Source organism: Staurois parvus, unplaced genomic scaffold (genome assembly GCF_062004578.1).
Source record: "Staurois parvus isolate SC_StPar_1 unplaced genomic scaffold, SC_StPar_1.0 ptg000019l, whole genome shotgun sequence".
In the NCBI taxonomy this organism is placed as follows: Eukaryota; Metazoa; Chordata; class Amphibia; order Anura; family Ranidae; genus Staurois; species Staurois parvus.
Window position 1 is genome coordinate 31,527,765 of NW_028317815.1, and position 23,925 is coordinate 31,551,689.

Below are 23,925 nucleotides of genomic sequence, written 5' to 3' on the forward strand. Positions count from 1 at the left end.
CAACCATTCCCTTGGATGGTTTGTGTTTGTTGCAGAATTTTTGCAATTCTGTTGCAGATTCCTACTTTTTTGTTGCTTTTATATCCTGCTGTCTGGCAAAGCAAAGTTTAGTTCATTAACCACCTGGTGACTTCAGGGCTGTGGTTGGAAGCTACAGTATCAACCTCCATCTAGCAGTAGTTAACCCTTTAGGGTTTGTTGCTAAGCAAGCTATTTTTTACTTAATTGCATTATTATTATTAATATTAGCTGCTTTCTTAACCACTTGGATTTACCCCACTTCCTGAGGATTTACCCCCCTTCCTGACCAGGCCATTTTTTGCGTTACAGCACTGCGTTACTTTAACTGACAATTGCACGGTCATGCATCGCAGCACCCAAATTAAATTTACGTCCTTTTTTTTTACCATGAATTGAGCTTTCTTTTGGTGGTATTTGATTGCCTGTCTTTTTTTATTTTTTGCGCTTTAAAAAGAAAAAGACTGACAATTTTGAGAAAAAAAACAATATTTTTGACTTTTTGCTATTAATCATGTCCAGTAAAACAATTTAAAAAATCAAATTTCGTCATAAATTTAGGCCATAATGTATTCTGCGACATGTCATTGCTATAAAAAAAATTCCAACACCTGTAAATTTAATTGGTTTACGTGAAAGCGTTATAGCGTTTACAAATAGCTGTATATATACTGGAATTTTGTTTTTGTTTTTTACTAGTAATGGCGGCATTCAGCGACTTATAGTGGGACTGCGGTGGGCATTCTGACACTGGGGGGAACTGACTTTGTGTCACTGACATCCCCAGTGACACCAATACAGTGATCAGTGCTAAAAAAAAAGAGCACTGACACTGTACTAATGGCACTGGGCAAGAAGGGGTTAACATGAGGGGCAATGAAAAGGTTAACTGTGTGCTGGGAGTGTTTTATTGGGGGACGGTGTATTGTTGATTCACTGTAAGCACACTGCTCTGGATGGCTGTGCTGTGCACAGCCATCAAAAGCAGTGTGCCCGAGCCAACACGGAGGAGGACTGTTGGTAAACAAAGCAGCCCTCCTCCCCTTCAGAGATCCTCAGTAATCACCGGGTGCCAGCGGGTAATCACTGGCCGGGACCCGGTGATTGACAGCCATGGCCATGAACAGCGGCGTGGCTGGGCGCGCGCGGCTCGCACGCGCACCCTACCCGGAAATAGAAAATCACGTATATATGTGTGTGATTTTTGTGCATCCCTGCCGCCCTGTAACAGTTTTTCTGCTATAGGGCTGCGGGGATGTGGTTAATTGGCAGGCAAAACCCTGTGAAAGGATTATGTAGTCTGGCAGTGAGCTTTCCCAACCTAGGCAATCCTCTTCAGACCTCTCAAAAAAGACACAGATAAACATGACTGTGTGATGAACATGAATGTAAGTGATCCATTCAATGAAGAAAAGATATACCACTCAGGTAAAACAATAAATATCAAACCCAACACAGGTACAGACCCTGGCTCGCCACCACATCAACATGGAAAATAAGAACGGTTTGAAAAAGTGAAGATTATTGTTTATTGATTCACAAAAATGAATAGGCATATGAGTGTGTGAAACCAGGATTGTTCTAGTGCGATTTGTGTCCTTTTATGGATCAATAAACAATCTTCTCTTTTTCATCATACCTTCTGTGTGTGACCAAACCCTTCTTCTTTTCCAAGTGTTCCATTCACCCTGTAATGGGGTTATGTGTTCTAGCAACGAGCAGTCTGATAGCCCTCCCAGGCAAAACAGCCACTTCAGATTCTCCAAAGGGGAAGAGACGGGTGGACATGATGGTATGAATCTAGCTTTGTTCAAGCAATCAGAAATGAGGATTATGACACCCAACATGTTGTCTCATTCATTAAACAAGTGGCCAGTACACCCAAAAGGTGTTGTTTCCACTCACCCTGTGAAAAGGTTGTATGTTTTGGCAATTAGAAGTCTCATAGTCCTGCCAGGTAAGACAGCCTCTTCAGACTCTATGAACTGGAAGATGCAGATGAGCATGACTGTATTTATCCTGCTGGTTTAATCAGCAAGGGATAGAGATGATGACACCTAACAGGATGTCACATTCAATAAACACATTGTCAATAATATCTAAAGTGGTTACTACTTACCCTCTGAAAAGTTTTTTTGCTTTGGCAATGAGAAGCGGCCTAGCCTTCCCAGATGAAACAGCCCTCTTCATAGTTTCCAAAGAGGATGATACAGTTGGACATAACTGCATGAATACTGCTTTGTTCAAGCAACCAAGGATAAAGATGACACCTAACAGGTTGTCACATGAAGCTAATACACTCTAAAGGAATGTTTCCACTCACACTGTGAAAGGGTTATCGGTTCTATCAATGAGCAATCTCCTAGCCTTCCAAGCAAACAATCTTACTCAGAATCTTTTGAAATGATTCAGGTGAGCATGACTGTATGAGCCCTGCTGGTTCAGGCAACCAGGGATGAAGAAGTTGACACCTAACAATTTATCATATTCATTGACCATTTGGTCAATACATGCTAAAGGAGTTTCTTCCACTCCCCTTGTGAAGGGGTCATATATTCTGCCAATTGGCAGTCTCAGAACCTTCTAAGTTAAATCAACCCTTGCCAGATTCATTCAAAGAACATATACGAACATGACTGTATGATTCCTGCTTTGTTCAAGTAGACTGTGATTAAGATGACCGTGACCAAGTTGTCACAATTAATTAAGCATGTGGTCAAGCCACTGTAAAGGAATTGCTGAATTCAACTTCTGCAAGAGCCATCTATTCTGGCAATGTCCAGTCTCTCTTTTAGGGCCATTATAACTGGTCTCAGTGCCTTCTCGAGCCAATCAATCCTCATCAGTCCTTTCTGAACAAGAAGACGAGGACAACCTTTGTCTAGGTTGTTGATTCCTCCTTTTATAAGCTTGATGAAATTCCTTTAAATAGAAGCAAAGCTGTGGAAGTATTTCAAATGCCTCCAGAGGACGGTTTGACAATTCTTTTATGGAGAATAAATCAAGTGTATGCTCTACAAGATTGGAGCATGTTGACACAGCAGGATGTCAAGGGTTTTGGATCACTGCTTTGGTCGGTGTGTCCCTTATAGGATTGGCCAGATACATGACTTTACCATTAGAAGATCTTGTGGCCTTCAAGGATCTACTCAATAACTGCATTGTTTTTTATGTTGGAAGGTGAAGTCTGAATTAATAGTGGTCAGTTTGGCTTCCTGCCTCAAGATGAACATCTGTTGAGTTAAGGGAGACTGAAGATCAAGAGTCCATTTCCACACTCTCACTCCAGAGAGGGTAGCTTCTGCATTTCTGGCTGGGAGTCAAAGAAAATGCCAGCACATAATCCAAGAAGTCAGCGAAGACCTTCATGTCAGGATGCTTTCTGGTGTTTTGGGAATTGTGCCATCCATACATGTCTTATGGGCACTTGGTGGTTCCTCTTTGGACATAGGTACAGCTTTGGTGATAGACACACAGTCTCTCAAGGCAAGCATTTCAGGACATATTTGGGAGATCTTTCATCCTTCACGTCTCAGATCCAGCAGGCCAAGTAGGTTAAGTTGAATTCTCACCCCCTATCAAGTTGGGTGTCTGGAATTATAGTAGTCAGAGGGCCTACGTTAGAAGATATGGATTATGCCATGTATGAAAGCGAGCCAAAACATGTAGTTGGGAGAAGCAGAATCTTCTGCGATGCCATTCCCATTTAAAGACTTAGTGGCTGGTGGTGTAGTAAGACACCAGCAAAGTAGGAGTTAAGAAATGAATTTCAGGCTCACCTAGCCTTCAACAACCTCATCCAGGGTTGACCTGTCCTGGTGAAGTAAGCCAGCACCGTGACTGTGGCCTACATCCGCAAACAAGGGGGCACTTAGTGTCTCCCTCCTGAAGGAGGTTTCTTTGATTCTAGAGTATGCCCAAGTCAATATCCTGCAGCTATCTGCTGCCTATGTGCCCGGTCAGAAGAATCTTTAGGCAAACTATTTGTACAGGACAATCCTGGACGTCAATAAGTGGCCCTGACTGCCACAAGTTTTTCGAGAACTTGGTAATCTCTTCCAGAGGTTGACCTGTTCACATCCTCAATTAACACCAAGTTGCTTTCTATTCCAGGGTCCAGCATCCACAAGCAATCAGGGTGGAAGTGCTGATCGCAGAGTGGATCTCCAGGACAGCTTATGCTTTTCTGCTTCTTTTTCTGATTCTCAGCTTCCTGCTGAGGCTGTGGCAGGGGAAGGTGATAGTTCTGGTGGTGATCCCAGATTGGTTGGTTGAAGGGGCCTTGGTACCCTCTGCCCCTCCCAATGAGTGCTAAGGATCCACTCCCTCTGCCAGTAAGATCGGATTTTCCAAAGTAACATTCGCCCAACACCTGACCTGTAAAGGTTGTGAATACTCTTATGAAAGCAAAGAACAATAACACTAACGGTGCCTATAGTGGAATATGACATAAATTCATAGGATTGCTGCTGATCAAAGTTCTACACTGAGCTCTTCACAAGTCTCACATTCTGAAGTTTCTGTAGCCGGGGCTTGATTAGGTTTATGCATAAGTATGCTATGGGACCACATTTCAGCTATCTCTGCCTTCACTGGCATACAGTGGGCATCCAACACTCAATTATACTGTCCTTCAAGCTGCAACTTAGTTGAAACCTACCTAAGGGATTGCTTGTGAAGTGGGATCTCCCATTGGTGTTGGACTTGTTTTCATCAGATGCCTTCAATCAAAGTTTCCCCTTGTGGTACCTCTTGCTGAAAACTGCTTTCCTGGTGGCAATTATATCAACCAGAAGAGTGTCCGTATTAGCGGCCCTGGGGTTTAAAGAACCCTTTATTAACGTTCATCCCGGATAAGGTGGTACTCATGCTGATGCTCAAGATCGTGCCTAAGTGGGCTTCAGAGTCCATATCACATGAAAAGTTGTCCTTCCTACATCCCTCTTGGGGAGTACCCAAGAAGTTAGCCCATCAGATGTGGGTTAAGCTTTAACATTTAACATCAAGACGACATCTGGCATCAGGAAGTTGGAGCACTTGTTTGTCATTCCAGGTGGAGCGTGTATTGATTTTATGGCTTCCAACAAGATTATTGCCTCCTGGTTGGTGAAGCTTATCATCTTGACCTACAAGTTGAAAGGGTTGGCTGTGCCAGGGGGATCACTTCACTGTCCATCTGAAGGGTCTCGGCCTTGTGAGCGGCAGCAGGTTGAGTGTTCCCAGCCACTATCTGCAAGGCAGCTATGTGGGGGTTAATATATACGTTCATGGCTCATTACTGTATAGAAGCAGTTTTAATGACAGTTGAGTTTGGCAGAGGCATCCTGGCTTCTGCTTTTTAGCCAGAATTGAGGAGTGTGTAGCATTATCCCTCCCCTGTGTGGCTATTTAGTTCCTAGCTGTGCTGACATGGAGCTGTCAGGAAAATGAAAAATTGAATGACAGAGACTTGCTGAAATTTTTCTTTCCTGACGAGCTCCATGTCAGCACAATTCCCACCCAGCTTGGTAGGACTAGTTACAGAACGTTGAGGCTGCAGGTGGGCTCAAATTTATGAGTTAGGTTCTGGAAGCATTGGGGGGGGGGGAGACAGGGCCCTTACCCAGCTGTGCTGACTTGACGCTCGTCAGGAAAGGAAAATTAAAAAAGTATCTGTCATTCATTCAATTTTCCGTTTTCCAAACCTGATAATGAACAGTCAGGCGTGAAGGTGGTCATTATACTGGGTAGGAGAATGAGACAGTTTGAGCTTTTAATGGTGCAAAGGTGTCAAGAGAAGATGAAAGCTCATGATTAAGGGCATCTGTTTTGTCAAGAAGGGTGTCAGAGGAGGATATGCAGAATAGGGAGGAAGTAACAGAATTTGCAAATTTAGGCTGATAAATAGAGGCTGAGTTGCGATAATGTACAAATCGAAATACATCATCCGGAGTACTCGCGTGCGAAGAAGTTTAGGGGTGCACATTAAAAAAAAAACAGAAAAATGCAGTGGTGTACTTGTATGTGTAAGCGCACCTCTGTGTTAGCCTGTGTGTCCATGCACATGTAGGTGTTTAAGGCGTATTAGAAAAAGAGGAGCAAATACATCAAAAGTGTGCTCAGGAAAGGGGCTGAAGAGCAGAAAAATCAAGGAACTCACCTAAACAGCAAATGCATTTGAGCATTAATGCATTCCAGTGCTCCTCCTGTTCAGCGAGTGCCCCCATAGAAAGTTGTTTTCTATAGGAGCACCCATGCAGGTTAGATCCTGAGCAGCCCTGTCTGCGTCTATGGACACACAGTGTGGCTCAGCAATGTATGCCCCCCCTTCTCCCTCGTCACAGAATGTGATTGACAGCAGCAGGAGCCAAAGGCTCCTGCTGCTGCCAATCTGCCCTGTGCGGATGAAGAGAGTCCCTACTCAAGAATAGCACCCCTCCCTTCTATCTCTTTCAGAACTGGTAAAACTGACAGTCATTCACATTGCAAGTACATTTTTATATTTTTTTAAAATGTATTTCATTTCAGAGGGCAGCATCAAGATGCCAGTATCCTGTGCTGCTTCGGGATGCAAATCAAGGTATACGCTTGAGGCTAGAGAAAAAGGAATTACATTTCACAGGTACATTATCTTCCTGTATACTGCTTGATATTAGTTTTACCTTAGTTTTTACAGTTTTTTTTTCTGCTATAAATGTAGCTTGTATTATGGATGTGATATATTGTATATATTCAAACTACAATTCCCTCTTTTTTTTTTTCATTTAAACTTTAAAGTAAGCCCTACCTAAGAGAAACATGGAGCCTCCTAATCTGACCGTCTTCTGGAAATGCTTGTTGCCTTGCTATTATGCTAACCTTGGCTGCCCATTGTATTTTCTAAATTCTCAAAGTAAAATCAGAAGCCATATCTGCATTCTTTCTCTGGCTTAGTTGTTCAAAAGTGCTGAAGCAAAAAGGCAGCTTTCATGTTTCTCTCAAAAATGGATTTTTCTTGAAAACAAACATTATTCTTAGCAGAAATAGCCTTTATATGTAATTGCATTACAACCTTAAAGGGTAACTCCAGGTTTAGCTATGTTACACTCGCATTTTATGGTGTAACATGTAATGTGTTGCTAAGCAGCCCTACACCTCTAGACCACTTTGCCTGGGACAATGTGTATGGATTCTTGGCCCCCACAGCAGTTGTTATTTTTAAATTGGCTCTGCCTGCACAGCTGCATCATTCATTCTCAGAGATCTGTGAATGAGTGAACTACAAGTCCCATATTCCACCGCGGCAGACAGACTTGTAGCTGTCAATAGAATACAAGTGTGGTAACCAGTGCATTCATAGTCCATTAACACTTCCTCCTTTTCTCTAACTGAAAGCCAGTACAGAGGTACAGACAAAGAGCAAGAGAAACAATGTGCAGAAGCCTGACGTTGCTCCTGCGATCCAATAATCTTGGGATCAATGTTATGAGGGCTGCTGTGAAAAAGATAATAAATGCATTTTTTCCTGCAAGAATATATGCATTTATTTATTTTTAAGTGGATTGTGGAATAATATTTTGGAAGCCGCTGAGGACTGAATGAAGCATTGAATGGACTGTTTAAATCTGAGCTACGGGAATGATCTTTTTTTGCAAACTTCATTGGTCCAGCTTGGCGCAATCTAAGTATCCATATTATGATAGACAACTACAGAGATATTAAGCATCCCCAGCAGCCCTCAGGATATCAGATATACGTACTTACATCAAGCCAAGCTGGACCAGTGTAAGTTTGCAGAAAAAAATAAATAAAATTGCTTTAAACTTTACCGGTTTGTCTCCATTTACAGGTAGGCAGGTTCATCATTCTCGGGGTGTACTTTCTTACACATTCCATTAAAAGATTTTTTTGAATGGAAAAGTATAATTGGTTTTAATTTCTTTTTTTATCTAGCATTCCATTAAGTTGTTTTGGTTGCTGCATATAAAAAAAAAAATATATATAAGCTATACATTGTTATTGCAGATTTCCTAGATCAAATCCTGCCCTCCTGGATAAATGGTGTCGTGCTATGAAAAGAGCCACGAGTACAGGAGAGTTATGGATGCCATCCAGGTACCAGAGGCTTTGCAGCTTGCACTTCCAACAAAGCTGCTTTGACACTACTGGGCAGACAAAGAGATTACGAGATGATGTCATACCCAGCATCTTTAATTTTCCAGAAGACTCACAGGTCGATACTGTACTGCTTACTTCTTCCTATTTCGCTGATGCTAAGTTTTTTTTTTTTTTTTTTTTTTTTTTTTTTTTGGGGGGGGGGTAAATATTTTGGTTGGCAGTCTAGTTGATATTGCTCACTCTTTCTTTTCTTTCTCTCTCTCTCTCTTTCTCTCTCTCTCTCTCTCTCATAAGAGCTAGGAGAGGAGAAAGAGCATTACACTGATCTTCCCAGTGAAAGGCTGTGTGTATGGGGGGGGGGGGGGGGGCATGTTATCAACTCTGATCATTGGAGGAGAGCAGGCGGAGTTCCCAGCACAGCTAGAGAACTGACCATGCTGTGCTCTCATGTGTAGTGTGGTCACCTTTTGATAGGAGAGCAGAGGGACTGGCAGGAACACTACAGATTTCACACAAAGGAAACAATACAAAGAGAACAGGATACTTTTTCATACAAGTAAATGGTACAGCAGGCACATATCAGGAATATGAAATGTTGGGTTTGCATATTCTTTAGGATACATTTATCCTTTTAAATATAAAGCATATATATGGCCAAGATGTAAAATCATATATTTCCACATTGTATTTCAGTTATTTTTAGCCTACTCCTTTTACTCTAAACAATCTTGAAGTTTGTATACTTACTTTGTTAGGATCCCCACACATTTGCCTTCTTGATTTCTGTGACACATATTCACTATACCCTGTGACTAGGCACTGCTGTGTCACAGAATTTAGAGTCTGCCTTTTGAACTACAGAGGTGCCGAGAGGAGGATTTTCAGGAGGTGGAATCAGTACAGGATTCACTGCTGGCAAGTAGCAAGGTACCATGGGATATGTAGTCTTTAGAGATTGATTACACAGCAGAAAGGAGGCTGCAGAACATGCAGAAAGTTGTGGAAAGAGATGACAGGCAGACCTCACAACATCAATGGAGATTTTTCAAGTTAGCTTATATTGGATTGTCCAAAATAACTATTCTTTAAGAACTTGCCTTCTCAGTAGCTTGACGAACTGGAGTATTGACATGAAGTACTGAGCATAAAACGCTGCATGTGCCTTCATATCAAAGCAATTGAGTGCTACTGTGTATCCTGTGAAGAATGATGTATCATACCGTTAAAGCCTCATGCACACAGGACATTTTATAAATGCTGCTCCTCTTGGCAGCAGCGTTTTGGCATAAAAAATAACCTATGCTTGTCAAAGTGTCTTATGCTTTTACAAGCGTTTAGGCACGTTTACAAGTAGCAAGCACTTGGACGTTAATTCATTTAATTGGTCAGAATAATTTATTCTAGCCATTGAAATGAATTGACGCTCAAGCGCTAAACGTGCCTAGCGATAACACGTTTACACATGTCAAGTGTTTTTGCTGTCAAAATGCTGCTGCTCCAGGGCGCACTGGCTTAGGGTTTTTTTCCCTGCTGGTAAACACTACTGCTGCTAAAAGCCTCTAAAAGTGTAAGTGTGCATGCACACACAGGATACCATAGAGGGCCGTTTGGAAGCAGTAAAAAAGAAAACCACCTGACGCCCTTAAAAGTGTCTGCAAAAACTCTCTGTGTGCATGAGGCCTAAAGTAGTCCTGTGGGTAATAAAATTTTAAAGCTCCTGGGCTCCTGATGCCTGCTTTCCAGTGTAGTGTTCTAAAAGTTTGTAGAACACCACTGGTACACTTAACATGCAAAAGGAAAATAGATAAATCTATATGGAACAGTAGTGGTGCTGTAATTTAATGTATGATACAAATAGCCTGCTCTAGATTGTATGACTGTTAAGTTGCCTGTTTCAGTCACTGGGATCCAGAATAGTTTCATGGTAAAATGGACTTGGTTTTCTCACAAAAATGTTTTTCTGAGCCAAAACAGCAGATTAAAAAAAGTTATTTGTATACATAAATTATGTTTGCAACTCCTAAAATATTTGAATGGTATTTTAGATGAAAATATTTCTCCAGAAGCCAGAAATGATTGAAAACCAAGTAATGGATGTGATCGAACTCCCCAGCAAGGATATTTTGAGAATTTCTGAAACTCCCAATGAAGAGCTAGAAGAGAATATGACACTTGGCACAAATATAGATACTACAAGTAACTGTCAGGTACAGTTGCAGGTTAGTTGTTAAATTATGTCACGCTCATGCCTTTTTTCAGTTTATGGTTGGGAATATAGGCAGTTAGACTGGTACACCTTCTGGTACATTCTGCAGATGAATTGGCTAAGGATACCCGTGGGCTTAGCCTTCCAGATAAAGTGAACCCTCTATAAGCTTACTGTCAATCTACATTGGAACATACACAGAGCCAAAGACCTTCTGCCTTGACTCCCTTGATTGACAGTGATTGGACCTACCTATTGGTTACTCAGACACTAAGCATTGGGAGTCACATGTTCTCCCATACCCCAAAATGTTCCGAGTATTTAAAGAACTTCAGCTGGTAAATAGGGCAGCAAGGAAGGTAGATAGGTTGAAAAAGACACACTTTTATTGAGTTTAACTAGTATAATAAATAAGTAAATTGAAAGCCTTCATACAAAAAACCCTAAACCCACACAGTCTGCAACTTAGTGAATCTGTTGCTGTGCCATGTATGGGCATAATAACAGGTTTACTTTACATATTAGCTCCAATCAGCCATAAAACTTCATTAGTTTTTAACCCCTCTCAATAGAAAGAGCTAAATGTTCATTTAGTCCTAGAGAGGTTTCAGGTAGAGGAATAATTACCTTATTCCTCATTCCGCCAATAGCTGGCACTCGCCTCTGCTTCAGGATAGTGAGCGAAACTGCATTTTACATATTGCCAACAGAGAGGGTGCAGCTGCACAACTGTCAAAGAGGAGCAATTCCATAGGACAAGTTACATGGGAGCATTAAACCTCCCCTATAGTAATCAAGCTTCTAATCCTCACTATGGGACGGCACAAACTAATGATGTTTTATGGCAAGCAAGAAAATGTCATTATCTGTATTTCAGCTTTATATTTTATTTGTTTGCTTGGATGTAAACAGTTTAGTGAGTGGTGGCAGCACTTGGAATACTTGCTTATGACAAACATATCTGAGTTTGCTCTGCTCCAATGTTGAGAGCTCTGTGTTCTTCCCTCACCTTTCCACATGTACTAGTGCCATCTTCATGGAAGCCTTTCCCTCTGCTGGCATCTTCCTGCTTGGCCATAGAGCAGGAAATGATGATGCAAATCTCACTGTTAAGCCCATTGACAACCCATTGTACTACTCTTTTTGGGTCCTTAGAACAGCTGGAATGTGCTTTAGCACTATAGGTAGCACTACCTCCTTCATCATTGTGCTTCTGCTGCCTATTTTCTTCTCTTTCAGTGCCGATTATTTTAAAAGGCTTGCATGCATGCTGGACAGTATGGAGGTGCTAATTTAAGTAGAAAATTGTCTGTTTGAAAGCTGTATTTTTTCCTTTATGATCCTGACCTTAGGGACCAGTTGAAGGGATGCAAAATACACCTTCTAGTACCCCACAGTGTAATATTATGTAAAAAAACAAAACACTAAAAGATTCTAATATATTGCTGTTCTTTATTTTTGGAGGATATTCGACAGTCCATTGCAGAACCTTGTACAAACATATCTAGAAATCATATGCTAATTTGTTTTTTGTTTTTTTTGTATTTTGTTTCTGTTCTAGGATCACCCATATTTCATTCCAGATATTGAAACCTTAAAAAAGAAACTGCAAGTATCTGAAGATTCCAGAGCCCAGAAAGAGAAAGAGCTAAGAAATGCAAAAGATCGAGAGAAGAGGCTTCGTCAGACCTGTCGTAGCATATACCAGGAGCTTAGGAAGAGGAAGTTATTGTGTGTTCAACTCCAGGAGGTTCTTCAACCCTATGAAGGTACAAACCAGCATTTTGTAATTTTAACCATGAACGATGACTTGATTCATAGTATATATGATATTCTGGTTAAAATATGCAGCTGCTTTATGCTAGCTGTATAGACACACAAATATACTGTTGCATAAGCCTTTTTGTTATCTATTGAGGGACACAGGAACTTAGAAATATTTGTGGTTATACTGCTTCCTTTTGAAATTTAGGACATTGACAAAAAATAAATGTTAGAAGCTAGCTGCTGTACAAACCCCTCCTCTACCCAGTATGCCTAATTTATTTTGCTAGTGTCCTAAGAGGATGGACACTTATTTTGGCTAATTTTTTGTTAGCCTTTCTCACTTCATGGAATTTTTTTTCCTCTGAGACCTTTGCAATTGCTTAAGCAGGTCACTGTATACTGCTATCCGGTTCGGTGTTTCCTCAGCTTTAACTTTGGTTACCCGGACCCTGCTGGACTGAACATGTAGGATTGGCTGAGCTGTAACCTTCTGGACACACAAAGGCAGTGTGTTCTCTTCCTTCTTCGTTGCGGCCGCTGTGATCATCCAAGACGACAGGAGAGAGAGCTCACTGTGCATGCATGACCTTTTGAAAAGGACGGTTCTGCCTCATTTAGGATTCTCATTTGAACAGCTGTTTTACCTTTGTAGGAGGACAGGACAGAGCATTTTAAAATAGTGGAGTTTTTTTCCAGCAGGTCTCTGTTATTGTGAATAAGACCCACAGCCATGTTACAAGTAGAGAGGCATGGTTGCAAGATCTGTTTAACATAGTATGCTGCTATGGTGTAATGTGACTGCATAGTGTTGTTGTTGTTGTTATTATTATTATTATTATCATCATCAAACCTTTTAATCTATTAAACCATTTCAGAATGGGTAGATGTCCTTCATCGCTGAGGTAGGTCCCTTTTGCATAGAGCAGCTGAAGCTAATGTCTGGGGCCTTGTACTTTAGAAGTGATGGCTTGGTACAACCATATCTCAGCGGAAACTGTTGTCCATACAGATGCGCAGAGCAATCTGTTGCTGAGTATTTGGGATACTAATGCTGCATCCAAGGGGCATCTAACCAGGTTGGCCTTCAAGGGATGTTGTCTTTTCAGACACCATGATTCTCTATGCCACAGGTTTCCAAAGTGTGCTAGTTTCTCAAAGCAGGAGGTCAGCAAAGGTATCTGAGGAAGCCTGCCCAGATGAGGAAGCCTACCTAGCTGGTACCTGTAGGTCTCAGAAACCTATATCATACTCGGCCCTTAGGGCTTGTAGTTAGAGGTCAGCTAAAGCTTTCTAAAAGAGGGGACTATTTGTACATCCAGTTGGATCCTCATTGGTTTATCTCACTGACATTTGGGTGCCCAGGACACTCCACCTAGCGATTAGGCTAACCCTTTGCTTCAGCTGTCAATCGCCATTTTACTTGCACTACTTCACTTTGCAGTGTGGCTCCCTAGACTCCTTGGACCCCGTGCTCTGTTTTAGTGGGAACTTGGCTTCTGGTATTATTCCCCCATACAGTAAAATTTTGTTTCTTGAGATTATGTTGATCCCTACTTGGTACTTCTTAGTATTCTTCCTCTTTAAAGTTACCTCCTGTCCTACAGGGTCGATCTGGACCAGTTCCTACTGCCCCCTTTCCTAACAAGAACCTGAACCCTCAGTCTTTGTCTGTGGCACCTGCTATTTCTAGAAGCACTAAACCTTTTGCCCAGCCTGGTATTTTTTCTTGGTAACCCCTTTTGAAATGTTTAAATGACATTTCATGAAGAGGGTCAGTTTTCTGGACTTTTCTGAATAGAGAGACAGTTTAACTTCTACCCTCACCAAGGACGTTCTGCGTCCTGTGGGTCATTGCACACCTCTTCTTTATCTGGCAATGAAATTTCTCCTCCTTCCACTTTGGGGGTTTGTAGGGTATTGATAAATACCCTCCTAACATTGTCCCTCCTTTTCTCAGTGATTCTTAGTCTATGGGCCTCAACCTGAGGCTACACATCCTGAAGGTGCCCATGGACTAAGAAGCCCCTGATGTTACTCTTCAGTCTCTTAGGGTGGGGTGAATAGGGCGGTATCCTCCCCTGCCCCGCAGGGGGACTCTAGTTTTAGGTCTCCAGAGTATTTGGTTCCTGCTTTTTCGAGGGATCTCACTGTGAATTGATCCCTCCATTGGACACCACTTTAGATGTTGTAGGACCTTCACCTCTGGGGACGTTTGGGAGTTCTCCTTGTGACAGGCCGATTGGCTTGGTTCTTATATGGGACATTTCTGAGAAAACCACTCTCTCGTCTTAGAAACCATGCCTTGTCAACTTGCTCTCCATCTCCCTCCAATCTCCACACCTGACAGAGAGGTTTGTGCATCTGAGTGCATCTCATCTCCTGCATGGCAGGAAGGAATAATTGCTGGAGGGCCTGGTGTTCCCCCTGGATTGTTAGCGGATATACCATGTGGACATCATGACATGATGTCCCCTGCTGGGGATAGAGTATGTTAAGAGGCCTTAATGGGATCTGATCACCTGGAGATAGGTCCTTTTTTTTAACAAAGTTTGTCCAGAACCTATACTCAGTTTTGTCCTTAACTACTCAAGTACCAGCTTTTAATACCTCTTCAATATGAGGCCATTTTTCAGTGCTGTGAAAGCTTGACTGACAATTACTTGGTCAAGAAACACTGTACCCAAATAAATGTAATACTTTATTTATAAGACAGAACTTCCCTTTGGTGTCATGTAATAAGAGCGGAGTTGTTTTTTTTTTAACTATATAAAGGAAAAATCTCTATATAATAGTCTTTTTCTTCCAAATAGGTGTATTTCTTTACTTTATCCCACGTGGTGTTTCCAAATTTTCTTGTACTTTAAAAAAAATAAAAACTCAAGATAGTGTATTACCTCACACAGAATAATTAATGTGCCATAAATCGTGAATCATGCAAAACCTGCATAACGTGCCAATACACACGTGAGCGAAAAAAAAAATATATATAATATATAAATCTAAAAAATACAAATTATAATATCATCAATATAAATAGCAATAATACACGTGAATGCACTCCAATTGTGAATACTACAATTGTGAACAATACACAGTCACTCCAATTTTGTGTAAAGCAACACTTAATACAAAAAAGTGATCAAACTTCCAAAACCAGCTCTATCCTAAAATTCCTTCTCCATTTGTGCACAAGAAGATATAAAATTGGTGTAACAATAATGTAATCCACTCCAGCTGGTGTAACAGTGAATAATTACTCTATGTCAGTACCAAAAGGGCATTCCTCAGATAATGGATGAAAACACTCTTCAGGATCCCAGTTACTCCTGTTTGTTTCTCCTCCATTCTCCTCATGGAATAAATCAGGGATTAGAGATGATGACAGAATTCTTAAAATAGCATTTATTAAATAACTTACATCATAAATAGAAGAGTACAGCTCCCAGTAGCAGAGAAGCTTCCAATGTATAATCAGAAGAATACAGCTCCCAGTAACAGAGAACCTTCCAATGTATGCTATAGTAGGGAAACCAGCACATGTTCCCACTTTCAAAATGGCCGCTTTCGCACTTCCAGTTCCGCGTCAGTGCGTCAGACGTCACGTGTCCCGATGCGTTTCGTCACTTCCTGGACTTTTTCTTAAAATTTCAAACTATGAATACGCGTTTACTGATTCATTCATTCCCCTTCATTGGTAATTCCTCACTTCATCTTGTCTGTTTCAGGTTCGGGTATTGGCCCTTTTGGTAGTTCTGTGTTTTTGATGCTTCCTGGTCCTTTCTTGGATCTGTCAGTGGCTGTTGCCCACCCCTCAGTTGGACTGCTTTTGGATGTCCTGACCTTTTGTGTTCCTCAATGGACAATAAAGACATTTTTTTTTTTTTTTGTTCATACTGTAAAATATTTTTCTTGCAGTCCATTAAGGGACATAGTTCACCCTCCAGTGTTTTTTGCTTGGCTTGTGGTTTTCTTTCTCGCAAAACATGCTGGTTAGAGGAAGGTTTATACAGGGATATACATTGGCTGGCTTAAAGTACAGTATGGCTTTTGATAAACATTGCAATAATATTTTAATTATTTCAAGTGAACATTCTGTGTCTCTAGACATTCCCCTGGAACTATTTAAAAAGCCAGAATCTGAGTATTCTGCACAGCAGCGCCTATTTTCCCTGACTCTACAGCTTAATGACCCGCTATCTTATAAATATTTGAGGAAGGAAATCAAGCTGCCACTTCCAGGGCCCAGAAGACTTCGGAAGTGAGTATATTTTTCATTTTATAGAGAAGCTATAATGGCTTTGGATGAGTCATATTTAAAACTGCTTTTCTAAAAAGAGAGCATAGCAAATGGTGTTTCCTTTCAGATAATCTGTCACTGATTGAAAAAGCTTCTTTCTGTCACTGCTCTGACATACAATCACGTGTGTGTAAATGGTGGGCTTTTTTATGATAGAGAAGGTAAGGAGAGCATCTCCACTTCAAAAAGGAGGTCTCTGACGCTTCTGTGTGTAAATTTAAGGATTTTTATTATCAAGGCAGTAAGTAGACTGGAAAACAAATAAAGTAGCCAAGTCTTCATATTGATTGGCAACATTTAACATCTCCCAGCTTCAAAAAGAAAAAATATACACCAATCAGCCATAACATTTAGACGACCCACCATAACTCGTTAAGGCATGGACTCCACTAGACCTCTAAAAGTATTGTGTGATGTCTGCCATCAAGCCGCCAGTAGCAGATCCTTTAAATCCTATCAGTTGCAAGGCGGGGCCTCCTTGGATCAGACGTTTTTTCAGAACATCCCACAGATGCTCGATTGAATTGAGATCTGGAGAATTTAACACCTCAAACTTGTTGTTGTGTTCCTCGACTATTCTTGAATTCATCAGGACAATTTCTTCTATTACTACTGTGGTCCAGTTCTGATGCTCACGTGCCAAGTGTAAGTGTTTTTTGGCTGTGGGCATGGGTCAGCACGGTCACCCTGATCGGTCTGCAGCTACACAGCACCATATGAAAAAAACTGCGATGTACTTTGTGCTCTGACATCTTTCTGTTGGATCCAGTATTAACTTGTTCAGCAATTTGAACTAAAGCAGCCTTTGCTCCCAATGTGCATCAATGAACCTTGGCCATTCTGGACCCTGTTGCCGGTGTTCCTTCCTACCACTTTTAGTAGGAGCTGACCACTGCAGACCAGGAAACATCCCACAAGAGCTGCAGTTTTGGAGATGCTCTGACCCCGTTGTCTAGCCTTTACAATTTTGGACCTTGTCAAAGTCGCTCAAATCCTTCTTCTTGCCCATTTTTTTGGCTTTCAATACATCTTCAGGGACATGTTCACTTTCTGCCTAATGTATCCCACCCTCTTTCAGATGCCCTTGTAACTAGATAATCATTGTTATTCACTTTACCTGTCACTTGTCATATTGTTATGGCTGATTGGTGTAATAATACACAGAGCATTTTATCTAAACATCATTGAATGTATCACTTGTACTACTCTTAAAAATAAAGAGAGTAGAGCCCCAGTCCCTTTTATGCATATTTCGTTTTGAATGTTTTGGTTTTCTGGTAAAGTGCAATAAATTATGGATAATTTAACGTTTTTCCTAAAACTTTACAAACTAAAATGATCTATTAAATCTTCATTTTACAATTAAACATTTACTGCAGGAGCATTCAGTTTGCAAAGAATGTTGGTTGTAACCTGTGTTTAACTATGCCAGATGGTCATGTCTCCTCTAGGTGATTGATATATACAGTATATACCTCCTCTAAGTCAGCAGTGTGTAATCTGATGTTCAAGCATGTTTCTGAATGTGTTTTAATGGCCAGAATAAAACTATTTAAAAAAATAGTCCCAAGTTTAATGCATGAATAAAATAGACGATGTATGCGATGGGGTTGATCTACTAAAACCGGAGAATGCAAAATCTTCTGCAGCTTTGTGTAGAAACCAATCAGCTTCCAGGCATTTTTGTCAACGCTTAATTGAACAAGCTGAAGTTAGAAGCTGATTGACTACCATGCACAGCTGCACCAGATTTTGCACTTTCAAGTTTTAGTAAATCACACACCCACACACACATCGCCACAGACGTATAAAATCAAGCATCTAGGCATGCAGACTGCTTCTACAAACATTTGTGAAAGAATGGGTCTCTCTCAGGAGCTCAGTGAATTCAAGCGTGGTACCATGATAGGTTGCCGCCTGTGCAATAAGTCCATCCGTGAAATTTCTTTGCTACTAAATATTCCACGGTCAACTGTAAGTGGTATTATAACAAAGTGGAAGCGGCTGGGAATAACAGCAACTCAGCCACCAAGTGGTGGGCCACGTAAATTGACAGAGCGGGGTTAGCGCATTCTGAAGTGCGCAGAAGTCCCTAACTTTCTGCAGACTCAATAGCTAAAGACCTTCAATCTTCATGTGGCCTTCAGATTAGCACAAGAACAGTGCATAGAGAGCTTCATGGAATGGGTTTCTATGACCGAGCAGCTGCATCCAAGCCTTACATCACCAAGTGCAACGCAAAGCGTCAGATGCAGTGATGTAAATCACGCCGTCACTGGACTGTAGAGCAGTGGAGATGTGTTCTATGGAGTGACGAATCACGCTTCTCTGCCTGGCAAACCAATGGACGTGCCTGGGTTTGGCGGTTGTTAGAACGGTACTTTCCTGACTGCATTGCGTAAAGTTTGGTGGAGGAGGGATTATGGTGTGGGGTTGTTTTTCAGGGGTTGAGCTTGGCCCTTAGTTCCAGTGAAGGGAACTCTTAAGGCACCAGCATACCAAGACTTTTTGGACAATTTCATGCTCCTAACTTTATGGGAACAGTTTGGAGATGGCCCCTTCCTGTTCCAACATGACTGCACACCAGTGCACAAAGCAAGGTCAATAAAGACATGGATGAGTGAGTTTGTGGTAGAGGAACTTGACTGGCTTGCACAAAGTCCTGACCTCAACCCGATAGAATACCTTTGGAATGAATTAGCGTGGAGACTATGAGCCAGGCCTTCTCGTCCGACATCAGTGCCTGACCTCACAAATGCGCTTCTGGAAGAATGGTCAAACTTTCCCCTAGTCACACTCCTAAACCTTGTGGACAGCCTTCCCAAGAGAGTTGAAGCTGTTATAGCTGCAAAGGGTGGGTCAACTCAATATTGAACCGTACGGACTAAGACTGGGATGCCATTAAAGTACATGTACGTGTGAAGGCAGGTGTCCCAATACTTTTGGCAATAGTGTGTGTGTGTGTGTGTGTTTGCACAAACACACACACAGTCTCCCTTCCCTTTTTGTCCAATAACCCACTTTGAAACAGCAGTGTGTATATTTATATTTTGGTATGGTTACGTTTATTGCTGCAGCTATTCTATAATTCTTCTTGTTTCAGCAATCTTTTCTTCTGTCTCCAGGTGGCTTAAGTCAGACTGTGAAGGTCCTGGAATTAATTCATCTGTGATTGAAACCTTGCTAGAGAAAAAAGGAATGCATCCTCATTTGTATACCCGTGCATGTATTGTCATGGACACCATACCTGTTCAGCAAAATGTTATCTTTGATTCACAAAGAAATCAGTTTGTTGGCTTTGTAAACTTGGGTACAGGAGGAACTGGAAATCAGGAAGTGGCCAGTGAGGCGCTTGTGTTCATGCTTGTGGGAACTGTTGGACACTGGAAAGTTCCTTTTGCATACTTTTTTGTCAATTCATTAACTGCACAAGCCCAGAAACAACTGCTTTGTCATGCTGTGTATGAACTATGTGAGAATGGCTTCGAGGTAGTTGCTGTGTCCATGGAAAGATGTCCACGTAATGAAGAGATGTGCACTCTGCTGGGCTGTACATTTACAGACCCCTGGAACCTGCAGACACACTTCTCTCTGCCTAATAATGATTTTAAGCATTATGTAATGTTTGACATGTGCTATGAACTAAAGACAGTTGCTAACATGGTTGAAGACCTTGGTTCTTTACAGGGTCCAGATGGAACTATTACATGGTTGTATATCACTGAACTGATGAATATGCCCAGATGTTCCAGGATGTTCCCTCTTCTTGCAAAGATGCCCTTACTGGCTAACAAGCTAAGCAACACAGTAGCAGATGCACTGAAACTAATACACGAACTGAAGTGTAAAGAGTTTGATTATTCACAAGCTACTGTCAATTTTATTCAGGTATGTTCCATTGTTTTACCAAGGACACCAGTTGAATTTAATATAAAAGATGTTTTTTTACGTTCAACTGTTGAAAACACTCAGTACAACCAAGTAACACTTTTATCAATGGGGAAAAGCTGATAAAGACACCTAGTACCTGACCTCTTACCCTCAATTACAAAATGCTGAGTGACGGCTAAGGCTTCTTGTATAGGCTGCTGAGGAGAAGTCACAAAGGGTACAAATATTCTGATAGTTTGTGCAACTGAAGTCATTATCTGTGAATTCTGTTTTATTTAGAGAAGGCAGATTTGTTTGGCATTAGCTTCTGGCAATCCTAAAGTGTGGTTTAACTTTTTATTTCTAGATAATTGGACAATTATTTGACATCTTCAATAGCAGCAGTTTGCGGCTACAAGGCAACAAAGGCTCAATCAATTACTTTAACCTGGAGCAAAAGGTCCAGATCCTCCAAGAGACACGAGAATATTTATTGACTCTGATAACCAGTGACAGCGATTTCCTTTTCCAGACCTCAAGGTAACAACGATTTTTATATGAAACTACTTAGTTTTGTTACAGCATTATGTCAAACTTCCCTGCTTAGCAAATATTAGATTGTCCTGCTGTCATACATAGAGGCAGCTTCACACTTTCAAAGTGGCACTAAACTCTGTTTTTAAAATATATATTCTATTCAAGTATGTATTCTTAGCTCAAAAAGTACCTTCTTTTGCTTTCAGCCTCCAAATCTCAACATTCCTTTATTCTTTTTTTTTTTTTTTTAATTGCTGCTCTAATCCAACTTCCTGTTCGAGGGTGGCTATATTCATTCCCCATGGTCCCACTGTATGAGGAATGCAGCCACCCTCTCTTTGTTTGCTCCCAAGATGAGATGTGGTTTATGGACTATGGGATTGGTAGTGTGCTTAGAGCAGTGTACATGACTGCAACTAACATGCACTGCTTGTTCCAAACAAATGAAAGTGAGGGGGGGAGGAAGAGGTTCAGGGGCTCATGGAAGACATTCCAAGGAGGTAGAAAGGCACAGTAAGAAATTATTTCTTTAAAAATGGATTGCATTAAGTAGTGGATGCATATGGATTACTTTTGAAGAATAAGGATAACATTTAGTATCACTTTAGGCACACACTACAAATATGATAAACAGTAATCCTGAATAGTATATCTCTCTCTCTCATGGCCGAAAATATTGGCACCCCTGCATTTCTGTCAAATAATGCACCACTTCACCCAGAAAAGTTTTGCAGTTATAAATGTTTAGGCATTCTCACGTTTATTTCTTTTGTTTGTATTGGTATGACACAAAAAAGTGGATAAACAAAAAGCCAAATCTCAAAACGCATTCCACGCAAAACCCCAAAAATGGACAGGGCAAAATTATTGGCACCCTCTTAAAATTGTAAGAAATAATTGCATTCCAAGTTTGTGATGCTCCTGTAATTTCTAATTAAACTCACCTGTATCAATTAACAGGTGCTGACAATATAGAAATCCCACTGGCAACCGGTTAAAATGGTGAAAAACTGATTCAACGTTACTGTTGTGTCTTTCTTTGTGCCACACGGAACATGGAGAAGAGAGAGAGCAGCAAAGAATTGTCTGAGGATTTGAGATCAAAATTGTAGAAAAGCATGGACAATCTGAAGGTTACAAGTCCATCTCCAGACATCTTAATGTTCCTGTGTCCACTGTGTGCAATATTGTCAAGACGTTTACAGCCCATGGCACTGTAGCTAATCTTCCTGGACAAAATAGAAAAACTGATCAATTTTCTGGGCAAAGTGGTGCATTATCTGACAGAAATGCAGGGGTGCCAATATTTTTGGCTTTGACTGTATAGGTGAAACTCGAAAAATTAGAATATCGTGCAAAAGTTCATTTATTTCAGTAATGCAACTTAAAAAGTGAAACTGATATATGAGACAGACTCATTACATGCAAAGCAAGATCGTTCAAGCCATGATTTGTCATAATTGTGATGATTATTGCTTACAGCTCATGAAAACCCCAAATCCACAATCTCAGAAATTTAGAATATTACATGCAATCAATAAAACAAGGATTGTACATAGAACAATATCAGACCTCTGAAAAGTAGAAGCATGCATATGTAATCAGTACTTGGTTTGGGCCCCTTTTGCAGCAATTACTGCCTCAATACGGCATGGCATGGAAGCTATTAGCCTGTGGCCCTGCTGAGGTGTTATGGAAGACCAGGATGCTTCAATATCGGCCTTCAGCTCTTCTGCATTGTTCGGTCTCATGTCTCTCATATTTCTGTTGGCAATGCCCCATAGATTCTCTATGGGGTTCAGGTCAGGCGAATTTGCTGGCCAATCAAGAACAGTAATCCCACAGTTATTGAACCAGGTTTTGGTGCTTTGGGCAGTGTGGGCAGGTGCCAAGTCCTTCTGGAAAATGAAGTCAGCATCCCCATAAAGCTCATCTGCGGAAGGAAGCAAGAAGTGCTCCAAAATCTCCTGGTAGATGGCTGCGTTGACCCTGGACTTAATGAAGCACAGTGGACCAACACCAGCAGACATGACATGGCTCCCCAAATCAACACAGACTGTGGAAACTTCACATTGGACTTCAGGCATCTTGCAGTGTGTGCCTCTCCATTCTTCCTCCATATTCTGGGTCCTTGGTTTCCAAATGAGATGCAAAAGTTGCTCTCATCAGAAAAGAGGACTTTGGACCACTGAGCAACAGACCTGGTCTGTTTTTCTTTAGCCCAGGTGAGACGCTTCTGACGTAGATTGTTGTTCAGGAGCGGCTTGACAAGAGGAATATGACATTTGAAGCCCATGTCCAGGATCTGTCTGTGTGTGGTGGCTCTTGATGCACTGACTCCAGCCTCAGTCCACTCCTTGTGAAAGTCCCCAACACTTTTGAATGGCCTTTTCCTGACAATCCTCTCCAGGCTGCTGTCATCCCTGCTGCTTGTGCACCTTTTTCTTCCACACTTTTCCCTTCCACATAACTTTCTAATAATGTGCTTTGATACAGCACTTTGGGAACATCCAGCTTCTTTTGCAATTACCTTTTTGAGGCTTTCCCTCCTTATGGAGGGTGTCAGTGATGGTTTTCTGCACAACTGTCAGGTCAGCAGTCTTTCCCATGATTGTGATTCCTACTGAACCAGACTGAGAGACCATTTAAAGGCTCAGGAACCCTTTGCAGGTGTTCTGGCTTAATTAGCTGATTAGAGTGGGACACTTTGAGCCTAGAATATTGCACCTTTTCACAATATTCTAATTTTCTGAGATTGTGGATTTGGGGTTTTCATGAGCTGTAAGCCATAATCATCATAAATATGACAAATCACGGCTTGAACTATCTTCCTTTGCATGTAATGAGTCTATCTCATATATTAGTTTCACCTTTTAAGTTGCATTACTGAAATAAATGAACTTTTGCACAATATTCTAATTTTTTGAGTTTCACATGTATATGTGTGAATGCAGCCGAAATGTTCTTGGTCGTCTCACCCACCTGCCTGCAACCAAGATGGTGTTGTTGCGATCACGTGGTCCGGACATGTGGAGCAGCGTGCGTGATGGCGTCACTGGCTAAACCATGCTAACGTGTTTCGTCATACAACTTCGTCTGAGCTAATAAATTGTTTTATACGTTATTGCACTATGGCGAGTGTCTTTTATCTTAC

General features: G+C 41.2%; 2 protein-coding genes across 3 annotated transcripts in view; one reads left to right on the forward strand and one right to left on the reverse strand.

Annotated features, from left to right (window-relative positions):
• Positions 1-23,925, forward strand: part of THAP9 (THAP domain containing 9) — a 40,780-nt gene that overhangs the window by 2,743 nt on the left and 14,112 nt on the right. The window contains exons 2-8 of the mRNA XM_089686200.1: positions 6,526-6,619; positions 8,002-8,209; positions 10,140-10,313; positions 11,862-12,069; positions 16,172-16,325; positions 19,490-20,252; positions 20,602-20,774. Of these exons, the coding sequence (XP_089542326.1) occupies positions 6,540-6,619; positions 8,002-8,209; positions 10,140-10,313; positions 11,862-12,069; positions 16,172-16,325; positions 19,490-20,252; positions 20,602-20,774 (1,760 nt within the window). The 5' untranslated portion in view covers positions 6,526-6,539. The remainder of the gene's footprint in view (positions 1-6,525; positions 6,620-8,001; positions 8,210-10,139; positions 10,314-11,861; positions 12,070-16,171; positions 16,326-19,489; positions 20,253-20,601; positions 20,775-23,925) is intronic.
• Positions 11,733-23,925, reverse strand: part of OPTN (optineurin) — a 60,607-nt gene continuing 48,414 nt past the window's right edge. Inside the window, exon 14 of one of the 2 annotated variants that reach the window (XM_089686230.1) lies at positions 11,733-12,061. In XM_089686230.1, the coding sequence (XP_089542356.1) occupies positions 12,027-12,061 (35 nt within the window). In that variant the 3' untranslated portion in view covers positions 11,733-12,026. Of the gene's footprint in view, positions 12,062-14,752; positions 14,926-23,925 lie in introns of those variants that run through there. The other variant, XM_089686223.1, reaches the window with a different exon arrangement.